The sequence below is a fragment of the Carassius gibelio genome, chromosome A19, assembly GCF_023724105.1.
Source record: "Carassius gibelio isolate Cgi1373 ecotype wild population from Czech Republic chromosome A19, carGib1.2-hapl.c, whole genome shotgun sequence".
Classification (NCBI taxonomy): Eukaryota; Metazoa; Chordata; class Actinopteri; order Cypriniformes; family Cyprinidae; genus Carassius; species Carassius gibelio.
Genome location: NC_068389.1, coordinates 29,352,976 through 29,372,755, shown reverse-complemented (window position 1 = coordinate 29,372,755; position 19,780 = coordinate 29,352,976). Strand labels below are relative to the sequence as shown.

Here is a 19,780-nt window from a genome sequence, read left to right as displayed (position 1 = left end):
GTAGATAGTTGATATTTTAAACTGCAGCCGTTCAGCACATAGAAACGTGTCTGTCTGCCGACTGACGGCTGTGATTAAGAGCTGACTGAATAAATGTTCATTTCTGTCAGTTTTTCAGCTGATGTGTTGAATATGTGCCTTGTTCTAATTGAAGTTTCCAGCAGGCTTGCTCTGTTTCCTTCCTTTCTGAAGTCTGAACGATGAACAGATCTGCTCTGACTGATTCAGTTCACATGATCCAGCGCTCTGCTTGCGTCTGAAATCAAGCGGTTCATGAATCCATATAAATGATTACGATTGTCAGTCTCCTGCTTATTTAGAGAAAAACAGTCTTGTATTGTATGGTACTTTTTTATTTTTAATACAATACAAAGAGTTAAGCTTTGGAAGAAAACCCTTTTTAAGTAATTTCAGTGCTCAAGTAAAATGGAGAATATTTGATGTAAAATAGAGATATACTGTCAGTATATGATCTTTCTGTTCTGAATCTCTCTTTATGAATGATTGTCTGTTTGTCAGATGTTCAGTAGTTCTGATTCCCATAAAGTGATCATCTGATTTTGAAAGATTATATATATATATATATATATGTGTCGCTCAATAATAAGACACGTAGTCTTTTTAATATGATGTCTGTTTCTCGCTCTCTCAAGCCGATGCTGTTTTATCTTCAGTTATTTATTTCCTCTCAAGGTTCTTCAGTATTCAGTATGTTGTGAATCTATCTTGACCTGATGCTTGTTAAAGCCTTGTTTACATTCGATTCATACGTGTGATGTCATGTTTGATCTAATGCTCTGTTGTGATGATCAGGTGATGATCATGCAGTGTTTGTGTGGTTGGGAGAATCGCAGCGTTGCTGTCCAATCAATTTAATAAAAAATATATTAAAATAATTTGGTTGCTTAAAGCCATAAAATGTTTAATCGTCAAATTTGACAAATGTGATTGTGTGTGTTTGAGAGAGAGAGAGAGTGTGTGTGTGTCTGAGTGTGTGTGTGTGTGTCTGTGTGAGTGTGTGTGTCTGAGTGTGTGTGTCTGTGTTTGTGTGTGTGTGTGTGAGTGTGTTCCTGTGTAAGTGTGTGAGTGTGTGTGTGTGTTCCTGTGTAAGTGTGTGAGTGTGTGTGTGTTTCTGTGTAAGTGTGTGAGTGTGTGTCTGTGTGTGTTCCTGTGTAAGTGTGTGAGTGTGTGTGTGTGTTTCTGTGTAAGTGTGTGAGTGTGTGTGTGTGTCTGAGTGTGTGTGTGTGTGTCTGTGTGAGTGTGTGTGTCTGAGTGTGTGTGTGTGTGTATCTGTGTTTGTGTGTGTGTTCCTGTGTAAGTGTGTGAGTGTGTGTCTGTGTGTGTTCCTGTGTGAGTGTGTGTTCCTGTGTGAGTGTGTGTGTGTGTTCCTGTGTGAGTGTGTGTGTGTGTTCCTGTGTGAGTGTGTGTGTGTGTTCCTGTGTAAGTGTGAGTGTGTGTCTGTGTTTGTTCCTGTGTGTGTGTGTTCCTGTGTAAGTGTGAGTGTGTGTGTGTGTGTTCCTGTGTAAGTGTGTGTCTCATCAGTGTTTTGGTCTCCTGATCTCTGTCACTGCACCGATCCTCCAGCAGATGGCAGCAGTCATCAGTTTCTGTAGAGCTCTGTAGAACACAGACTGATTCGAAGCAGCCTCACACCGAAAAACAGAGAAATAACACTAACACTGCTGTACAGTTAATCAGATATGAAACTAATTCAATTGTGGCTGTAAAGCAGCTCTACAGAAGACAACAGCATTTTGAATTCTTTTTTTTTAAATCTCATCTGATTCTGCAGTGTAAACAGTCAAGTCTGTAATGTTTTCTGAATGATATTAGAGTCCATGCTTTCTGAATACTGATCTTTATTAGATGAAGTGCACTAGTTCCCTTTACAACCAGAAGTAAACCGTATGTTGTGCTGTGCATTTATGTACAGGTAACATCATTTCATATTTTGAGCTGCTGATTCAGTGAAAGTAATTCACTTCTGTTGGTCAAATGCATGAATATTGGATATGATCTGTTTTCTTGCAGATGTTTTGGGTTTGTCTCGATGTCCTAAAGGTTCCCCATTGTTCCAGTGATTTCTAATAAATCATCCTCATCACCTTCAAGTCACCTTTATTTATATAGCGCTTTAAACAAAATACATTGCGTCAAAGCAACTGAACAACATTCATTAGGAAAACAGTGTGTCAATAATGCAAAATGATAGTTAAAGGCAGTTCATGATTGAATTCAGTGATGTCATCTCTGTTCAGTTGAAATAGTGTCTGTTTTAATTTGCAATCAAGTCAATGATATCGCTGTAGATGAAGTGACCCCAACTAAGCAAGCCAGAGGCGACAGCGGCAAGGAACCGAAACTCCATCGGTGACAGAATGGAGAAAAAAACCTTGGGAGAAACCAGGCTCAGTTGGGGTCAGTTCTCCTCTGACCAGACGAAACCAGTAGTTCAATTCCAGACTGCAGCAAAGTCAGATTGTGCAGAAGAATCATCTGTTTCCTGTGGTCTTGTCCCGGTGATCGTCTGAGACAAGGTCTTTACAGGGGATCTGTATCTGGGCTCTAGTTGTCCTGGTCTCCGCTGTCTTTCAGGGCAGTAGAGGTCCTTTCTAGGTGCTGATCCACCATCTGGTCTGGATACGTACTGGATCCGGGTGACTGCAGTGACCCTCTGATCTGGACACAGACTGGATCTGGTGGCCACGGTGACCTCGGAACAAGAGAGAAACAGACTAATATTAGTGTGTGTGAGAGAGAGAGAGAGAGAGAGAGAGAGAGAGAGTGAGTGTGTGTGTGTGTGTGTGTGTGTGTGAGTGTGTGTGTGAGAGAGAGAGAGAGAGAGTGTGTGTGTGTGTGTGAGAGAGAGAGAGAGAGAGAGAGAGAGAGTGAGTGTGTGTGTGTGTGTGTGAGAGAGAGAGTGTGTGTGTGTGTGTGTGTGAGAGAGAGAGAGAGAGTGTGTGTGTGTGTGTGAGAGAGAGAGAGAGAGAGAGAGAGAGAGAGAGAGAGAGTGAGTGTGTGTGTGTGTGTGTGTGAGTGTGTGTGTGTGTGTGAGAGAGAGAGAGAGAGTGTGTGTGTGTGTGTGTGTGTGAGAGAGAGAGAGAGAGAGAGTGTGTGTGTGTGTGTGAGAGAGAGAGAGAGTGTGTGTGTGTGTGTGTGTGTGCGTGTGTGTGTGTGTGTGTGTGTGTGTGAGAGAGAGAGAGAGAGAGAGAGAGAGAGAGAGAGAGAGAGAGATGTTTTGTAAAAAATAAAACCGTGTGAGTCTGAATAAATGTGTCGTAGTCTGTGATGTTTCTAAACGAAGGAAGATGATTTGACTGATCTTTATATCTACAGTGTGTTAGTGTCCGGACAGTCAACACAGTAAAGAGCGGGATCGGTGCTTGTGTTTGTGTTCGTCTTCATTGACGTAGAAACTCTGAATGAAAGCCCTCGCGCGTCTCTGACGTACCGGATCATGTGTCGGTTACCGGAGATTTCCCGAGCTCGACTTTTTCCTCCGTCCTCGTCTTCGCTCCGGTGTGGATTCTTCGACGCGCTCTCAGAAGGTGAGCTCTTGTGTTTTAACTCGCTATTACTGCGACGGAGAAAAGTTAGCGACGGAAAAGCAGCGCCGTTAGCCGGTTAGCCGCGCTCTCCTCGGGCCTGGACACGAGCGAACGGACACGGACGCGCGCGCGAGCAGCTCCCGGTGACTCCGGAGGAGAGACTCGGCGGATCGCGGCTGATCGATCCTGATGAACTTCATCATCTTCATCATCTTCATCAGGATTCATGTGTGAGTGTGTCGTGTATCAGATCAGGTGTGTCAGTGTGGGGCAGGACACTTTGTTACAGATTACGAGTTTAGAAACTATTTCTGTTACAATATTAAAGTAACTCAACTGATTACATTCGGTTACTGTTTTCAACTGTTCATCTTTTTGTTAATCACCACAAAATCAGACTTTAGCAGCTTTTCTTTAAAAAAAAAGATATAGTTTAATAGCAGTGATACTGCTTTTGAAATCAAATCTTTACATAGCTATGACGGGAAACACATACATCTTACAATGCCTTGAAAAAAGAGTTAGTCTTAAAGTATAAAGCATATATAAAACTCCTGAAACATTGGTGTCACATATTTTAGAGCAGACAATGCAATTTATTATATGTGTGTGTGTGTGTGTGTGTGTAAAAATATCCATATGTAACACCCTTTGTAATTAACATATTTAACTTTTTTTTGTATGTATTTTGTAATTAAATGATGTAAATCCGTGACGTAACAATAGTTTGAGAGGATGATGTTCAGCTGGACAAACACAAGCAGTTTTTACAGCTTTACACAACCTCTGATTCTGGCTGCAGTACAGTGTTTTAAATACATTTCAGAGACCACATGTAAAATAAATAAAAGAAAATCATGCAACCAAAATAAAATGACCGTCTTGAAGTAATAAAACCCCAAATGTTTAACACAAGCAGATCAAACTGTTTGTTTGGAGGTTAGGTTGGAGTCAGTCCTTATATACAGGGCTCAGTTAGAGACGACTGTCCCAGTGAATACACACCAGCTCAGCTTCTGGTGCTTACATCTGATTGGTCACGGGTTTCCAAGGTAACAGCTGCTGTGGGTCACATGATCAGGTGCTGAGGACTTCACATGAGAAACATTAATAATGTCTAACATGAAGGAAATCAAGCCTGTTTAGGAGCGTCAGGATTTCTTTCAACTATAGAAGCTTTATGCACAAATACTGACAAACGTCTTGTTTTATATTCCAGTGATGAGTCTTGATTTCCTCTGAGACGATGCTGAGATGCTGGATGCAGACTGGAGTCCTCAAACCCCCGGTGAGCCTGATTTCACAGCTTTATTTTGATTGGATGATCACATGCTAATGGGCGGAGTTTGCTGAGAAATGATAATTAACTGAACAAGAATCACGAAACAGTATGAATCTGAAAAAACTAAACTTGTGCAGGTCACATTTCACCTGAAAATAATATCTTATTGTTCTCGTTTTAGGAACCATAAAAAAAATTCCTTATGAATTTATCAGTTAAGTATATGTTCTGAATATACTGTATGTAGCTTGTTCTCAAATGTGATGTTTATATACAGTGTCTTCAGAATAAAGACACTAGTGCCATGTGAAAGTCAAGAAATTACAAACAATATATTTAATCATTCCTATTATCCACTTTATTCTGTGAGGCAGAAGTCAGATATTTTCTGTAAATGTGAAGTTTATTAATAAAGGGCATTCATACACAGTGTTTTTCTTAAAAATGATCAAAAATTGTATTGCACTAATGAGAATTATTACTGTGAAAGAGACACATTACAGGGTTTATGCAAAATAAAACTTCTTAATGCATAATGTTCTTGCACAGTGGGTATGTGTATAAATCAAAGAGCGCCTATAAAACACTAGAAGTATGGAATAGTAGAAGAAAGGTGTTTTCATCAGTCCGTATCTCTTTATTCTTCGAGGAGGCGTCTGAAGGCGAGTCAATATTGAGTTTGGCTGTGGACAGAATTCCTGAGCTGGAATCCGTCTGATTGGCTGAGTGGGTGGGGGGCGGGGCCCAGCGCTGCTCTCTCATTGGCTGTGACTGGTGACTGTCACCTTTACACTTGTTCCTCACAGTGAGACAGAATCTGTGTGTGATTCTGTAGAAGACAGAAGACTGGCTGAGATTGTGCTGAGGCAGGACGGAGGGATTTCGATAAAACACCCCTCTCTCCCAAATATTCTTTATTCAGGTGCTTTATTCACAAATCTGACTGAAAGATGATGTATCATTGTGGGTTTGGTAAGAACAGGAAAAATCCTTTCTCTCAAAGAGTGAACATGATTCACTGAGCAGCGTCCCGCACTCTTTCAATCTAACGCACCATTACCCTTCATTAAAACCTTCATGCATTTAATAAACGCACTGCGATAGTGTCTGTGCCTTACATGTACATTCGTTCATTTAGTATACACTTTTATCAAAGCAACTGAGGGCTTGGTCCTCAGGAGACAGAAACACGAGACGCCACGGAATACAACGTTCCCAAATTAGAAGAACAGGAGAGAACCGAGACAGCAGATCTCATTGATTCATCTCTGCGTCTACCTGAAGAAGAAGAAACCAGACCAACACAACACAACTCAACTCGCTCTCATTCTCTGATAGACTTCAGATAAAAGTGTATGTAATGTAGAGATCATTAAACATAATCTGAAAATGTAGGAGTCAGCACACACTGAACTGAACACTTCGTGCCAGAGGTTTCACCACATCCATACCTCTATTACTGAGCAGGACATTTATTCATTTATTTAGAGTTTTAATCTTGATTATTTTGATCAATATTGTAATCATAATTATTTAACAATTAGGAGTGGACGATATGATCAAAATCTTGAATGATAACGATATATATCAAGTATATTTAGCTGAAAATAAGGATGCAGTGATATCAGTTCTCAACACACTGCAACTGAAACTAATACTAAACTAATTTAAGTGAACAGTTCTTCAAACAGTTATAGAAACAAGTCGATTAAATAAATGAAAATATAAACAATAAAGGACAAATACAAAGTAAATCTATAACAGTGTGGAATTCAGCTAATAAACTACTACAGTAAATTAATAAAGTAAATCAATGTACAATACAATCTTTGGCTCACCACTTGCAGGAGGGAGCGTAAGGGGCCGGTGCATAGTGGATCGGGCGACAGTCGTAGGCGAGACCCCCGACGACCCGATCTCTGGACACGGAATCTGGCTTTAGGGACGTGGAATGTCACCTCGTTGGTGGGGAAGGAGCCTGAGCTTGTGCGGGAGGTCGAGAGGGTACCGACTAGAGATAGTCGGGCTCACCTCCACGCACTGCTTGGGCTCTGGAACCACACTTCTTGAGAGAGGCTGGACTCTCTACCACTCTGGAGTTGCCCATGGTGAGAGGCGGAGGGCTGGAGTGGGTTTGCTAATAGCCCCCCAGCTCAGCCGCCATGTGTTGGAGTTTACCCCGGTGAACAAGAGGGTCGCTTCCCTGCGCCTTCGAGTCGGGGATAGGTCTCTCACTGTCATTTGTGCCTACGGGCCGAACGGCAGTGCGGACTACCCGGCCTTCTTGGAGTCTCTGGGAGGGGTGCTGGAAAGTGCTTTGACTGGAGACTGACTGGAGTGGCCGTAAGATCTCCGGTGCCTGTCGAGGCGGCAATCCCCGAACCCGGTGGCGGACACCGGAAGTAAGGGATGTTGTCAAGCTGAAGAAGGAGTCCTATCGGGCCTGGATGGCTTGTGGGACTCCGGAGGCAGCTGACAGGTACCGGCAGGCCAAGCGGACTGCAGCCGGGGTAGTCGTGGAGGCAAAAAATCGGGCCTGGGAGGAGTTCGGTGAGGCCATGAAGAAAGACTATTTCGAGGTTGGCCTCGAAAAGATTCTTACAAACTGTTCAACGCCTCAGGAGGGGGAAGCAGTGCCCTACCAACACTGTTTACAGTAGAGATGGGCACCTGTTGACCTCAACTGGGGATATCGTCGGGCGGTGGAAGGAATACTTCGAGGATCTCCTCAATCCCACAGACTTGTCTTCCGTTGAGGAAGCAGTGGCTGGGGACTCGGAGGAGCACTCGTCCATCACCCGGGCTGAAGTCATCGAGGTAGTTAAAAAGCTCCTTGGTGGCAAGGCACCGGGGGTGGATGAGATCCGCCCCGAGTACCTCAAGTCTCTGGATGTTGTGGGGCTGTCTTGGCTGACACTCCTCTGCAACATCGCATGGCGGTTGGGGACAGTACCTCTGGACTGGCAGACCGGGGTGGTGGTCCCTCTTTTCAAGAAGGGGGACCGGAGAGTGTGTTCCAACTATAGGGGGATCACACTTCTCAGCCTCCCCGGGAAAGTCTATGCCAGGGTACTGGAGAGGAGAATTCGGGCGATAGTGGAACCTCGGATTCAGGAGGAACAGTGTGGTTTTCGTCCCGGTCGTGGAACACTGGACCAGCTCTATACCCTTTCCAGGGTGCTGGAGGGTTCATGGGAGTTTGCCCAATCAGTCCACATGTGTTTTGTGGATTTGGATAAGGGGTCGGCGGCTCCCTACTTAGGACTATTCGGTCCCTGTACGACCGGAGCAAGAGCTTGGTTTGCATTGCCGGCAGTAAGTCAGACCTGTTCCCGGTGCATGTTGGACTCCGGCAGGGCTGCCCTTTGTCACCGGTTCTGTTCATAATTTTTATGGACAGAATTTCTAGTCGCAGCCAAGGGCCGGAGAGTGTCCGGTTTGGGGACCATACGATTTCATCGCTGCTTTTTGCGGATGATGTTGTCGTGTTGGCCTCCTCAGACCAGGACCTTCAGCGTGCACTGGGACGGTTTGCAGCCGAGTGTGAATCGGCTGGGATGAGAATCAGCACCTCCAAGTCCGAGGCCATGGTTCTCAGTCGGAAAAGGGTGGATTGCTCACTTCAGGTTGGTGGAGAGTTCCTGCCTCAAGTGGAGGAGTTCAGGTATCTTGGGGTCTTGTTCACGAGTGAGGGAAGGATGGAACGTGAGATTAACAGATAGATCGGTGCAGCTTCTGCAGTAATGCGGTCGCTGTACCAGTGGCGGATACAGAACTTCATTAATAGGTGGGCCTGGTGAATATACAGGGGCTCTGTATTATAGAGCTTTCACACTGCGCGCGGATGCGGTCCGGCGATCCATTCCATGTGCGGCGCAGTGCAGAGATCGTTTCTGCACCGAGTCTATTTCTGATGTGCTGCACGCGCTGAATTAAAGTGACAGGCTGACAGTACACAGTTCGTGGCCAAAATGAACACAGATTGACATGAAAATATAATAATCTCACCATAAATGCGTTTAATTAAATAAAATGTAGTAATCTCAGCTTAAATGCATTTAATTTAATTATACTCTTTTACACAGTCATCTTTTTTTACTTTAGGATCGGGGTTAGGGTCATTCATGGTGGAGGTGAAAAAACAATTTCTTTGTGACATGCAGTATTTATTGTATTAAATGCAAAAGAAAAGGCATGATAGTCGGCTGTTTTTGTCAATTTTAAGTTTTAATTTGAAATGTTTGCAATTTTAATATAAGTACTACATGGTTAAATATTTTATCACTTGTTTGAGCAACTTAATATATAAATCTATATAAGTAGCGCTGAATAATACGTTATTTAAATTGTGTTAAAACGTCTGTTAAAGAGTGTATGTACAAAGAGAATCGCAATGCTGACAAACCTTTTTTTTTTTTTTTTAATAAAAGTTTCTGATAACTTCTGGATTTGAAATACAAATAGTGAGTATGTGTTTGTGGTAGCATACAGTCGTGGATCAGTCACGCACTGCACACACGGAGTATGTGTGTTTCACAGTGTAACAGTGGCGTTACGCAGCGTGCGCACGGAGAGCGTGTGGCCGGCCCGTGCAGAAAAAAAATTCACAAGAGAACGAGCTGATTCTGTGTTTTAAAGAGAATCGTGACAGAAGAAAACAGGTATGCTATGTGTTATATATTCACAAGGCAAACAACCAAATGCTATCAAACATGGTTTTTACTGGTGTTCAGGTCACACACAGACACGTGCCCACCCATAAATCCGCGCCTGCGCTGTACCGGTCTGTCATGGTGAAGATGGAGCTGAGCTGTAAGGCAAAGCTCTCGATTTACCGGTCAATCTACGTTCCTACTCACCTATGGTCATGAGCTGTGGGTCATGACCGAAAGGACAAGATCTCGGATACAAGCGGCCGAAATGAGCTTTCTCCGTCGGGTGGCTGGGCGTTCCCTTAGAGATAGGGTGAGAAGCTCGGTCACTCGGGAGGAGCTCAGAGTAGAGCCGTTGCTCCTCCACATCGAGAGGAGCCAGCTGAGGTGGATCAGGCATCTATTTCGGATGCCTCCTGGACGCCTTCCCAGGGAGGTGTTCCAGGCACGTCTCACCGGGAGGAGACCCCAGGGAAGACCTAGGACACGCTGGAGGGACTATATCTCCCGGCTGGCCTGGGAACGCCTCGGGGTCCCCCCGGAAGAGCTGGAGGAAGTGGCTAGGGAGAGGGAAGTCTGGGCGTCTCTGCTTAGACTGTTGCCCCCGCGACCCGGCCCCGGATAAGCGGAAGATGATGGATGGATGGATGGATGGATGGAATGTACAATAAAAGTTAGTACATTTAAAGCAAGGTTTACAAAAGTAAACAAATGTTTCCGTTACGTGAATAAATTAAATGAATCAATGAATGTTGCCTGAAATAAATTATTATATTAAAAAACGTATTTTATTTCAGCTTGTTTCCAAGGCAACATTTCTCATTTTCCTTTAGTTTACCTTGATGTACTAAAATAACTAGAACTAAAATCAACCCTAAAGCAGAAAATGAAATCTAATTCCTAATCCGAAACACAGATCGCACTGTTTGAAGTTGTGTTTCCATGGTAACGGTGTGTGTTTCCTGGATCAGACCTGATAGATGTCAGATGTGTGTGTGTTTAAACACACATGAGTTTAGTTCGATCGGATGCTGAAACTGATCACCATTCATTCTGATATCATCCCAGACACCCAGCAGCATCAGAATGTGATGGTGATCAGTTCAGCTCCAGCGGTGATCCCAACCCATCCTGGACTCCTTCTGATATCATGTGTGTGTTAGTGTGAGTCTTATAACGAGGGTCGAGCGCTGCAGTGATGTGAACCGGTCATTACTCACATACGCATGAGTGTGTCGTCCCCCTCAACACGCATGTCCAATCACACACACACACTCACACACACACACACACACTCACACACACACACACACACACACACACATCCCTGCGGTGCTATAATTAATGAACATACAGCGTCGCTGGCCTGTCACACTTTCACTGTTGCCATAACAACAACATGGAAATGAAGCTTGCCGTAATATTTCTACATTTCTAATCAGAGAGAGAGAAAACCTTCCTCCAGCAGCAGCGATCACGCGGATCAGCCTTCAGCAGGTTCATTAATATCCTGATGATTCAGTGCCCAGCATCTGTTCCGCCGTCGTCTGCTTCGTTCCTGTTCTGCTAAACCTCTCAGTAGCTAACAGTAACACTTCAGGGTGAGACACTACGGGCTATAGCACTTTATACAGCACTGATTGTGTTAAAGCAGCTTTCCAGTGTTAAACAGGACAATAGTGTGCTGATAATGGAAGAGGACAGTAGTAAACCATCTGTTCATCAGTTAAAGTCAGTTCAGAACTAACCCTAACCCTAACCCTAACCCTAACCCAGACCCCATCTGTGACAGAACTTTTTCCATGCATTTTTATGAGCTTTTTGGCTTATAATGTGTTGTTTCAGACTAGTGAAAGGCCATTGTTCATATATCATTCGCTTGATTTTATTATTACACTTTATTTGCATCTGTAGATTTCATACTGTTTTCTTCCAAATTAGTTTGTTTCTCCACTTCAGCAACACTTACACCTAAACTTAGAGTTTTATTCCTATCTCTATTCTGAAAGTTTTTACAGAGGGGTTAGTTCATATATAATTCACACTGATTTAGACAACATCTCTTTACTCCAAAATCAAAGAAGAATTTTGAACTGGACGTTAATCCAATGTTCAGATTATTTTCTGGAATGAGTGCATATTTAATATTTCATTACATAATGCTGAAGTGTATGTTTAAACAACATTTCAAAAAACTTGTCAGACAAAAAAGTTTCTTAATGTAATCAGCTGTAGTATGGTAAGATCTGTTAGTTCCCTGTTTTACCCTGTTCAGCTGCTTGTGTTGTAATGTAGAGACAGTGTTTCTGTACGAGGGATCAAACTCTCTAAATCTGCTCTGATCAAGCTCAGATACTTGACCCTGATGGAAATAAAGATCCAAAGTTAGTCATTACTCAGCCAAGGACTGACAGTTTGCTTACATTCATTGATTTTCATATGTTTTATATTCATATCTATTGAAATTTAAGATTTTAGTGAGAAGCCAACCAAATTACAAGGACACTGACAAGGAAGAGAAGAATAGATCTCAAAAAAAGGTATTGTCGTAGCTTCATAAAATGATTGTTGAACCACTGATGTCACATGGACTATTTTAACGATGTTCTTACTACAGTTCTGGGCTTTGAATGTTTCATGTTGCATTGCTGTCTATGGAGGGAGAGAGAGCTCTCGGATTTCACTAAAAATATCTTAAGGTCTTACAGGTTTGGAGCGAAATGAGGATGAGTAATTAATGACATAATTAACATTTTTGGGTGAACTATCCCTTTAAGAACTGGCTTTTGTCAGTTAAACGGACTCTGGATGTTTATTTGGACAAGGTGTGTGTGTGTGTGTGTGTGTGTGTGTGTGTGTGTGTGTGTGTGTGTGTGTGTGTGTGTGTGTGTGTGTGTGTGTGTGTGTGTGTGTGTGTGTGTGTGTGTGTGTGTGTGTGTGTGTGTGTGTGTGAAGTACAATGCGTCCTCTGTTTGTGGTTTCTTCTGCTGTGATGAATGTATTCATGTGAACTGTCCTGCGGCTCCGTGTGTGTTTGGATTCTCAGAGTCGAATCTCCTCCATGTGCCAGAATCGTCTCATTGACCTGCGGCCTTGAGCGCCGTCTCCATCTGATCTCAAACGCCTGGGATTCGTTACAAATGAATACAAACCTGTTTCACATTTCCCTGCCAACTGGAAACTTTATTTTCTCTTTCTCCACTCGGCCTGTGATTCTAGCTAAAGCTGTTGGTAAGTGTTCTGTGTTAGCGGAGCTGTTGGCTTTGCTTCTGGAATGCCTGAACTCATGAACCTTCTGTGCACACTCAGTCTCTCTGTTGAGAAGTGTAAGGCTTTCTTGTTCGTCAGAGGTTATTATTTAATTTTAGTCTGTTCCACACTGCAATTGCAGATTCTGATTCTTTTTTAGTTTTTTTTTCCTCCACTTCAGCAGTACTTGTACACACCAAAAATTATAGTTTTATTCCTATCTATATTCTAAAGGTGTTTACTAAAGGGTTTTGTTCACATATGTTCATCAACATTTTATTCCAGTGAAAATAATTTATTTCTGATTATTGGAGTGATTAAAAAAAAAAGAGAAATCCAAAATATCCTCTGGAACATAATCAAAGAAGAGCTTTGAACCTGGCTTCTTTCACTGTTTAGATTAAGTTCTAGAAAATCAAATGTTTTATTAAAAATGAAAGACAGACCTGGACTTTTATGCTTCTTCACGTGTGAAATTAGTAGCAAGTTCAGGAAGATAGTTTCAATAGACCTTTTTTTATATATACTGGGGGGACTTTTCTGTTCTCAGTATATTTTCATAGTACAGTGAACTGTAATTTCAAACAATCAAGAAAATATTTAGGCATTACACATTTGGCAGAAACTTACATCTGAAGCCACTTACGGTGCATGCGTGTCCCATGAGAATCAGACCCAGGGTATTGAGATTACTAGTGCCGTGCCAATTACAGGATCTTACGGGTGTCATTGAACTCAGTCTGTTAAATAATATAATTAAATAGTCTAATATAATATTTCTGTATCTGTGCAGGTGAGCTCTGTGTGACGAGCCTCCATGACTCCCAGTTTCACGGCTGAAGCTCTCTGTCTGAGGGAGCGTCTCCTTCCACCTGTCCAGATACTGGGTTTTCATTCTGATCCCCACTAAACTCTCTTACCACACCATCCCCTGCCCACCAGCACCATACTCACCATGTCAAGCCGAAGGAAGTCGTTCAACCCCTCTGTGCTCCGTGCAACCAGTTTTCCTGCAGAAGACTCTTTGGAAATGGATGTTTCAGCGGAGACTGTGCTGGACAGATACTCACCTGTGCCACTCACAACAAACGAAAACTGGATGTCACTGAACAATAAAGAAGAGGATCAGTCAGAGCGGGGTTCTGCATCGGAGCAGGCTTTGAATAGCAGAGATCATGAGGAGATCTCTCAGTCCAAAAGTCCAGTCAGTACACTCTACCTTTGTACAATCTGTAATTTCAGTACCAACCAGTTGGACTCCCTCTCATGCCATAATAAAGTGCAACACCCAGGTGAGAGCCGTTTTAAGGTCAAGCAAATCAAACTGGATAGCCAAAGCATGTTGGAGCCAACCATTGAGAGCAAGAATGATGGATCCATTCAGGAAGCTATGGACACTATAAATGACTCGGGACCATTTGTGGACTCCAGCAATTCAGCAGGAGAAGACACTGGAAAGACACCAATGGAAAACAGCATAATTTTGGATAAAGTGGAGAAGGAGAAGGAGCTGGACAATCCATTGTTGAAGGATGAGATCAGAGCAGTGAGTGTAAATGGTACCATCATTATTCCGGAACCTACGTGTCATGTAATGCCTCTGCTACAGCGACCTCCCAATCTTAGCACCTCTCCAGCAATTGCAGTTCCTATTCACAGCACCAAGTACAACCCCACACTGGACAGCAATGTTACCCTGATCACATCTTTTAACAGATTCCCATATCCGACCCACGCAGAGCTCTCCTGGCTCACTGCTGCCTCCAAACACCCTGAGGAGCAGATCAAGGTATGGTTCACCACCCAGCGTCTGAAGCAAGGCATCACCTGGTCCCCTGAAGAAGTAGAAGAAGCCCGTAAGAAGATGTTCAATGGCAGTATACCACCCTCACACCAGACCTGTGAAGTTTTGCCTGCACCTTTTGGTGAAACACACAACCCTGGCCAGGCACAATCAGCTACTTGTCATGGATTTGGGCCGACCAGCCTTGCATCAAACATCACCGCTGACAGATCATCCACTACTTGTATTGCTACAGCAGTCCGTCAGGCGCAGACCCTTAAGAGGCCTCTAGGATCTTCTTTCTTGGCTTCAGTGGTCAAACGTCCAACTGGAGACCCCAGAGAGAGTCTGCGCATGCCCCCTCCACCAGCTCCACCACCAGAAACACTCGCTATTGTTTCTTCTCCTGGGCTTAAAGAGACTAAAACACCTAGCCCTGGTTCTTTGGTGGCCTCAGACATGAAGAGACCTGTTCCTGTACATTTTGTCCCATCTGAAGAGGATCCTCCAATAGTTCAATCCAAAGAGAAGAAACTTGTGTCACTTCCTTCAGTATTGCCCAAAGAAAGACTCCCTTTGTCACCCATAGTTTCCACCAATCTCAAAAGACCTGCAATTGCTCAGCAATCGAGCAATCATACTTCAGCCTCCTCGTTCGTTGCTAAAAACAAGTTTGGTAATGGTGTAGCCATGCTCTTAGCCCCAGCTGTGGCAACCCCACAAATGAGTAGACCAACGATCATTCAGACAATGTTGGCTGTGCCTCTGTCCCCATCTTCGACTCCAGTCCTTCCGTGTAAGTCTAAGCTATCTATTGCTCCAGTGTCCTCATGCTTCAATAGTCAGAATGGAAAAGAATCTACAAATTTCCAGAATGATTCCCAGAAGTTAGATGTTGAATTCGCTCCCACTCAGTTTCCTCTACTAGAGAGAGTGAAGGACAAGAGTCCTGGACAAGTGAAGCTTCTAGAGGAGAGTTTTCAAAGGAACAGTTTCCCGTCCTATAATGAGGTCGAGCACCTCGTGATCACCACTAGAATGTCCAGAGAGGAAATCGAAAGCTGGTTTTCGGAGCGCAGAGCTCTTCGAGATGATTTGGAACATGCCCTGCTGAACTCCATGGGCTCTAAACGGGAGTCTCAGCAGACTCTCCTCAGTGGATCTCAGAGACATTCAGGCACCCTTACCTTCAGCCCCGTGCCTCAAGTCAGCAAGACCGTGAACCTTCTCAAAAATGTTAGTGTACAGTACCAATGGCCCTCGCCTGTAGAGTTCAGGCATCTGGAGATGCAGGCGCGGTTAGCTCGCACAGAACTTGTCCGCTGGTTCAGAGATAGTCGGCTAGCTCAGGAGAGCCGCATCCTAGACTGGAAGGAGATGTTTGGAGAGCAGAACAGCTGCCAGGCTGCAGACGCAACAAAACAACAACTAAGAGAAGAAAACACCAAACCCAGCAGCCCAGAATTCGATAACTGGTTCAGTAACATGCTCGGTCAGCACATGGGGAGCAATGGGGAACCGATTGGTGAGAGCAGGGAGGACCATGGAGAAAACGCATGTGAGCTGCTCTCAGATGCAGATTAGAAGATGGAAGGTATGTTTAAGGATGAACAGAACAGTGTTGCACATGCTGTTGTTGTCATGAATCTTTAGCAAAAAACTCAATCATGTCAAAAATACAATTCAGGTTTTAGAGTTTAAAACAAGTGTGTACTAATAGCTAAAAACAAATAGCTGCCCACTGCTGTGTGTGTGTGTGTGTGTGTGTGTGTGTGTGTGTGCACTTGGATGGGTTGAATGCAGAGCACCAGTTCCTAGTGTGGGTTTCTATACTTGGCAAATGTCACGACTTTCACTTTCATGGTCAGGACAGTTTCAGAGATCGCAGTCTAACTTTACACACACTAAGAGAGTTTGTGAGATTTCAGTCTTATTATGCTATGCATTTTTAAACAGTGTTTCAATTATTTTCTGTGGTAGTCAACATTATTTCCCAAATGATTAATTTGTATTGAACCTGTAAAATTCTTTTGAATAAAACAATAATAATGGAAAACAATGACCGGAGGTCAATCTTCAGTGGGAGATTTCATTATATATGGATATCATATCACAAAACTTCATTTGGAAAACTTTAAAAGGAGATATTCCTCAATATTTAGATTGTTTTGCACCCTCAGATTTTAATAGTTGTATCAAACAAATATTGTTTTTCCCTCCTCAGGTGAGAGCACTGTCCTTCACCGAAGTGCTTTAGGAGCCACTGATGTCACTTCTGACGCTTGGACACAGGACTGGAGAACTGTGGGATGGTGTGTGTGTGTGTTGTGTGTATGTTTAGGATGCAGAACACACTGAACACTTCTGTACACTGGGGTCACTGCGCATCTGTACTTGCAAACGTACCTTTACTGCATATTGTCTGCAGATCTGTACATTTTTATTACATATTTTGATACATTTTATAATGGGAACAAGTTTTGGCTGTTTTTTAGTGGACTTTCTTTAGTGTCGGTGGAAGGAGATGCCAGAAACCACGAGGTGCTGAAATATTCTCTGGACACATGACATGCAACAGCCCAAAATATGATTCTTCTACTACAGACGGGACACTTTAATGGGGATTCGCTCTTCTGCTGGGGAACACACACGTCAGCGCTGATGTTTAAACTGGTTTGTTTGCAATCTAAGACTCAAACGCTTCACTCGTGATTAACTCTTTCTCTGCTGTAGTGTCTCTGCATCAATGCTAACGCTCTTTTCACACACAGACCGCCGCTGGAAGCTAATAAAACTGCAGATGTATGGTGTTTGTTTGAGATGTCACTGCTGTACGTTTGTCCATATGAAGCTTCTTCGCCTTCCCTTTGTTCCATAGATTAATTTTGGTCTGCAGCTCTGAAAGCTAAAATAGCAGCTCATGATGAATCTGAGCGTCTCAAGGCCAAAAACACCAAACACACGAGCAGATGTTTGAGATATTTCTGTCTGATGTGTCTGTATTGAAAGCAAACTCTAAATTCATAACTGTGATGTGGCATAAAACTTCCCCGCATTTAGAAATGTGAGTTAACCAGAGGTTTAATCCGTCCTGCTGATTGTTTTTGCTCTCAGGCAGATTTGGGTCACGACGGAACGGAGACTTCACGTGTTACCTCACAAACGCGGGTTATATAATGTGTGTGATGGTGTTCTTCAGAGAGGTCAGATTGTTCAGTGCTGGAGGATTGTGGGTAGTGTAGTGCTTGTGTTCTGTGTGCCATTGCTGACTGAGCGCAGTCAGACCGTCTTTATTTTGACCCGAGGATGAGGAGCACTAGCTTGTGTTCGCTCAGAGCAGAAGAAAAACCCTTCCCAAGAATGTTCCAACACTTGTTTCTGGTCAAAAATGACCGGCCTACAATAAACTGCTTGTTAATCTATTTTTTCTTGCATTATCACCAAATGTTGGATTCAATCTTTTTGTAAACTTGTTTTCTTTCAGTCAGCGCTGGTTTAATGTTTTGATCTGAGCTTCTTTCACTCAAAAACTGAATATTGCCAAAAAAATGAATATTAGAATAAATGAAAAATTAAAACAAATTTTTTTTTTTATTAAATATTGCCTGTGATTAATTAGTTCCTAAACGAAATAAAACAAGCTGACAGAAAGACTGAATCCAAGATCTGGTGATGAGAGATTTACACCAGTATCTGAAAGACTTTCTGACCAGGAACATCATCTTTGGAGAAGATTGACAGAGTTCGGGTTCATCAGAAACACTGGACTGGGAAAATCATTCTTCAATAACCTTTTCTTAAGAAATAATGAAAATCAGTCATATAAGCTCATGTGACTGATGCAGATCCTCATCTACTGTGTGTTTCTGTGACCTGGGACTGCTTCTGTGTGTGTGTGTGTGTGTGTGTGTGTGTGTGTGTGTCTGTGTGTCTAGAGTCAGAACAACTGCAGTATCTGACCTGCTTTTATCCACAGACTGTCTATAGGTGACGTCTGACCTGGATTTCACAGAGTCTCAGTGTCTGAGTTCACTTCAGTCTGTCTGTGAAGACACCAGAAACACACACGCACACACACACACACACACACACAGACACACACAGACACACACACAGACACACACTCACACTCACACACACACACACACACACTCACACACACTCACAGACACACACTCACACTCACACACACACACACTCACACACATAGACACAGACACACACACACACTCACACACACAGACACACACACACACACACACACACACACACACTTACACTCACACACACACACACACACACACTGATCAGTAAGTCATGTGTCAGTGAGGATCCTGATGGACTGATTTCAGACGTCTCGTCTGCGTCACATTTCATGAATACTTTTTGAGAACTGCTTACACTCAAAACTGACCAATATTTACATCTCTTATCTACCTAAATACAATCATTTAAATTTCTACAAATCAGCCACATTTTAGAAACTAGAATTATTCATATTTACTCTGAAGAAAGACACTATTATTGGGATGGATGTAGTACTGAGTAACCAGAGCCAGATTACAGGAGGGTAAAGTCACGATATCTGTGATCTTGACATAAAAACACATTTTCATTATGTACAGCGAACAGCGGAGCTCCACATAAACCATACACATCTAAAGACAAAGACTAAATAGTTTCCTCTAATAGAGGATCAGATGAGTGCGTGATGAAGAAGTCACTGTCGCTAACATTGCTTTAGATGAATGAAATGGAAATAAATCAAATTCATTTACAGCACTTCTTAATTCCCCAATATGAAGTAAGATCATTGTGTAACTTCTAATACAGAAATCAAATGATATTGTGCTGTTGAAATGACTGCTTTTGTGTTATGTTTGTGCATTTTTAGGATCTGAAATGTCAAAAATGTTTGACTTGTTATTGAGTGAGATTCAAGTTTATTGACCAGAATAAGAGGATTTCTGATGACTGAGTTCCTGGTAATAAACTTAAATAAGGATGAGTTTTTATGTTTCTGAGCGTAAGAAGCAGTTTTGTACAGACACAGATGTAAAGGCAGAGCTTGTGGATGTGTTTTCTCTCTCACAGGAAACCGTTCTAAAGGAAACAGTGTTTATGTGGTTTAATAGACAGACAGAATACACGATAGATGAGCCAAGTCATTATTACTGTACGCTTCTCATTATGACCAGAGTTTACTCATTAATATCATAAAAAAATCTTTTTTTTTACTCCCATTCAAAAACATTTTTCTCTTAAA

The 19,780-nt window shown here is 42.8% G+C and overlaps 1 protein-coding gene and 1 pseudogene across 3 annotated transcripts; both read left to right on the top strand.

Annotated features, from left to right (window-relative positions):
* LOC127935203 (collagen alpha-1(XIV) chain-like) overlaps window positions 1-896 on the top strand; it is a 44,239-nt pseudogene extending 43,343 nt beyond the window's left edge.
* A 2,350-nt stretch (window positions 897-3,246) lies between these two features.
* Window positions 3,247-17,936, top strand: LOC127935206 (zinc fingers and homeoboxes protein 2). 3 transcript variants are annotated; one of them, XM_052532884.1, is made up of 4 exons: window positions 3,247-3,778; window positions 4,768-4,836; window positions 13,525-16,108; window positions 16,739-17,936. In XM_052532884.1, exon 3 carries the CDS (start codon window positions 13,687-13,689, stop codon window positions 16,096-16,098), a length of 2,412 nt encoding a protein of 803 aa, XP_052388844.1. In that variant the 5' UTR covers window positions 3,247-3,778; window positions 4,768-4,836; window positions 13,525-13,686; the 3' UTR covers window positions 16,099-16,108; window positions 16,739-17,936. The 3 variants fall into 3 exon arrangements, with proteins under 3 accessions (XP_052388844.1, XP_052388845.1, XP_052388846.1); XM_052532885.1 differs by having other exon boundaries at window positions 3,247-3,803; XM_052532886.1 differs by lacking the exons at window positions 3,247-3,778; window positions 4,768-4,836 and adding an exon at window positions 12,443-12,713.
* Window positions 17,937-19,780: the final 1,844 nt, after the last annotated feature.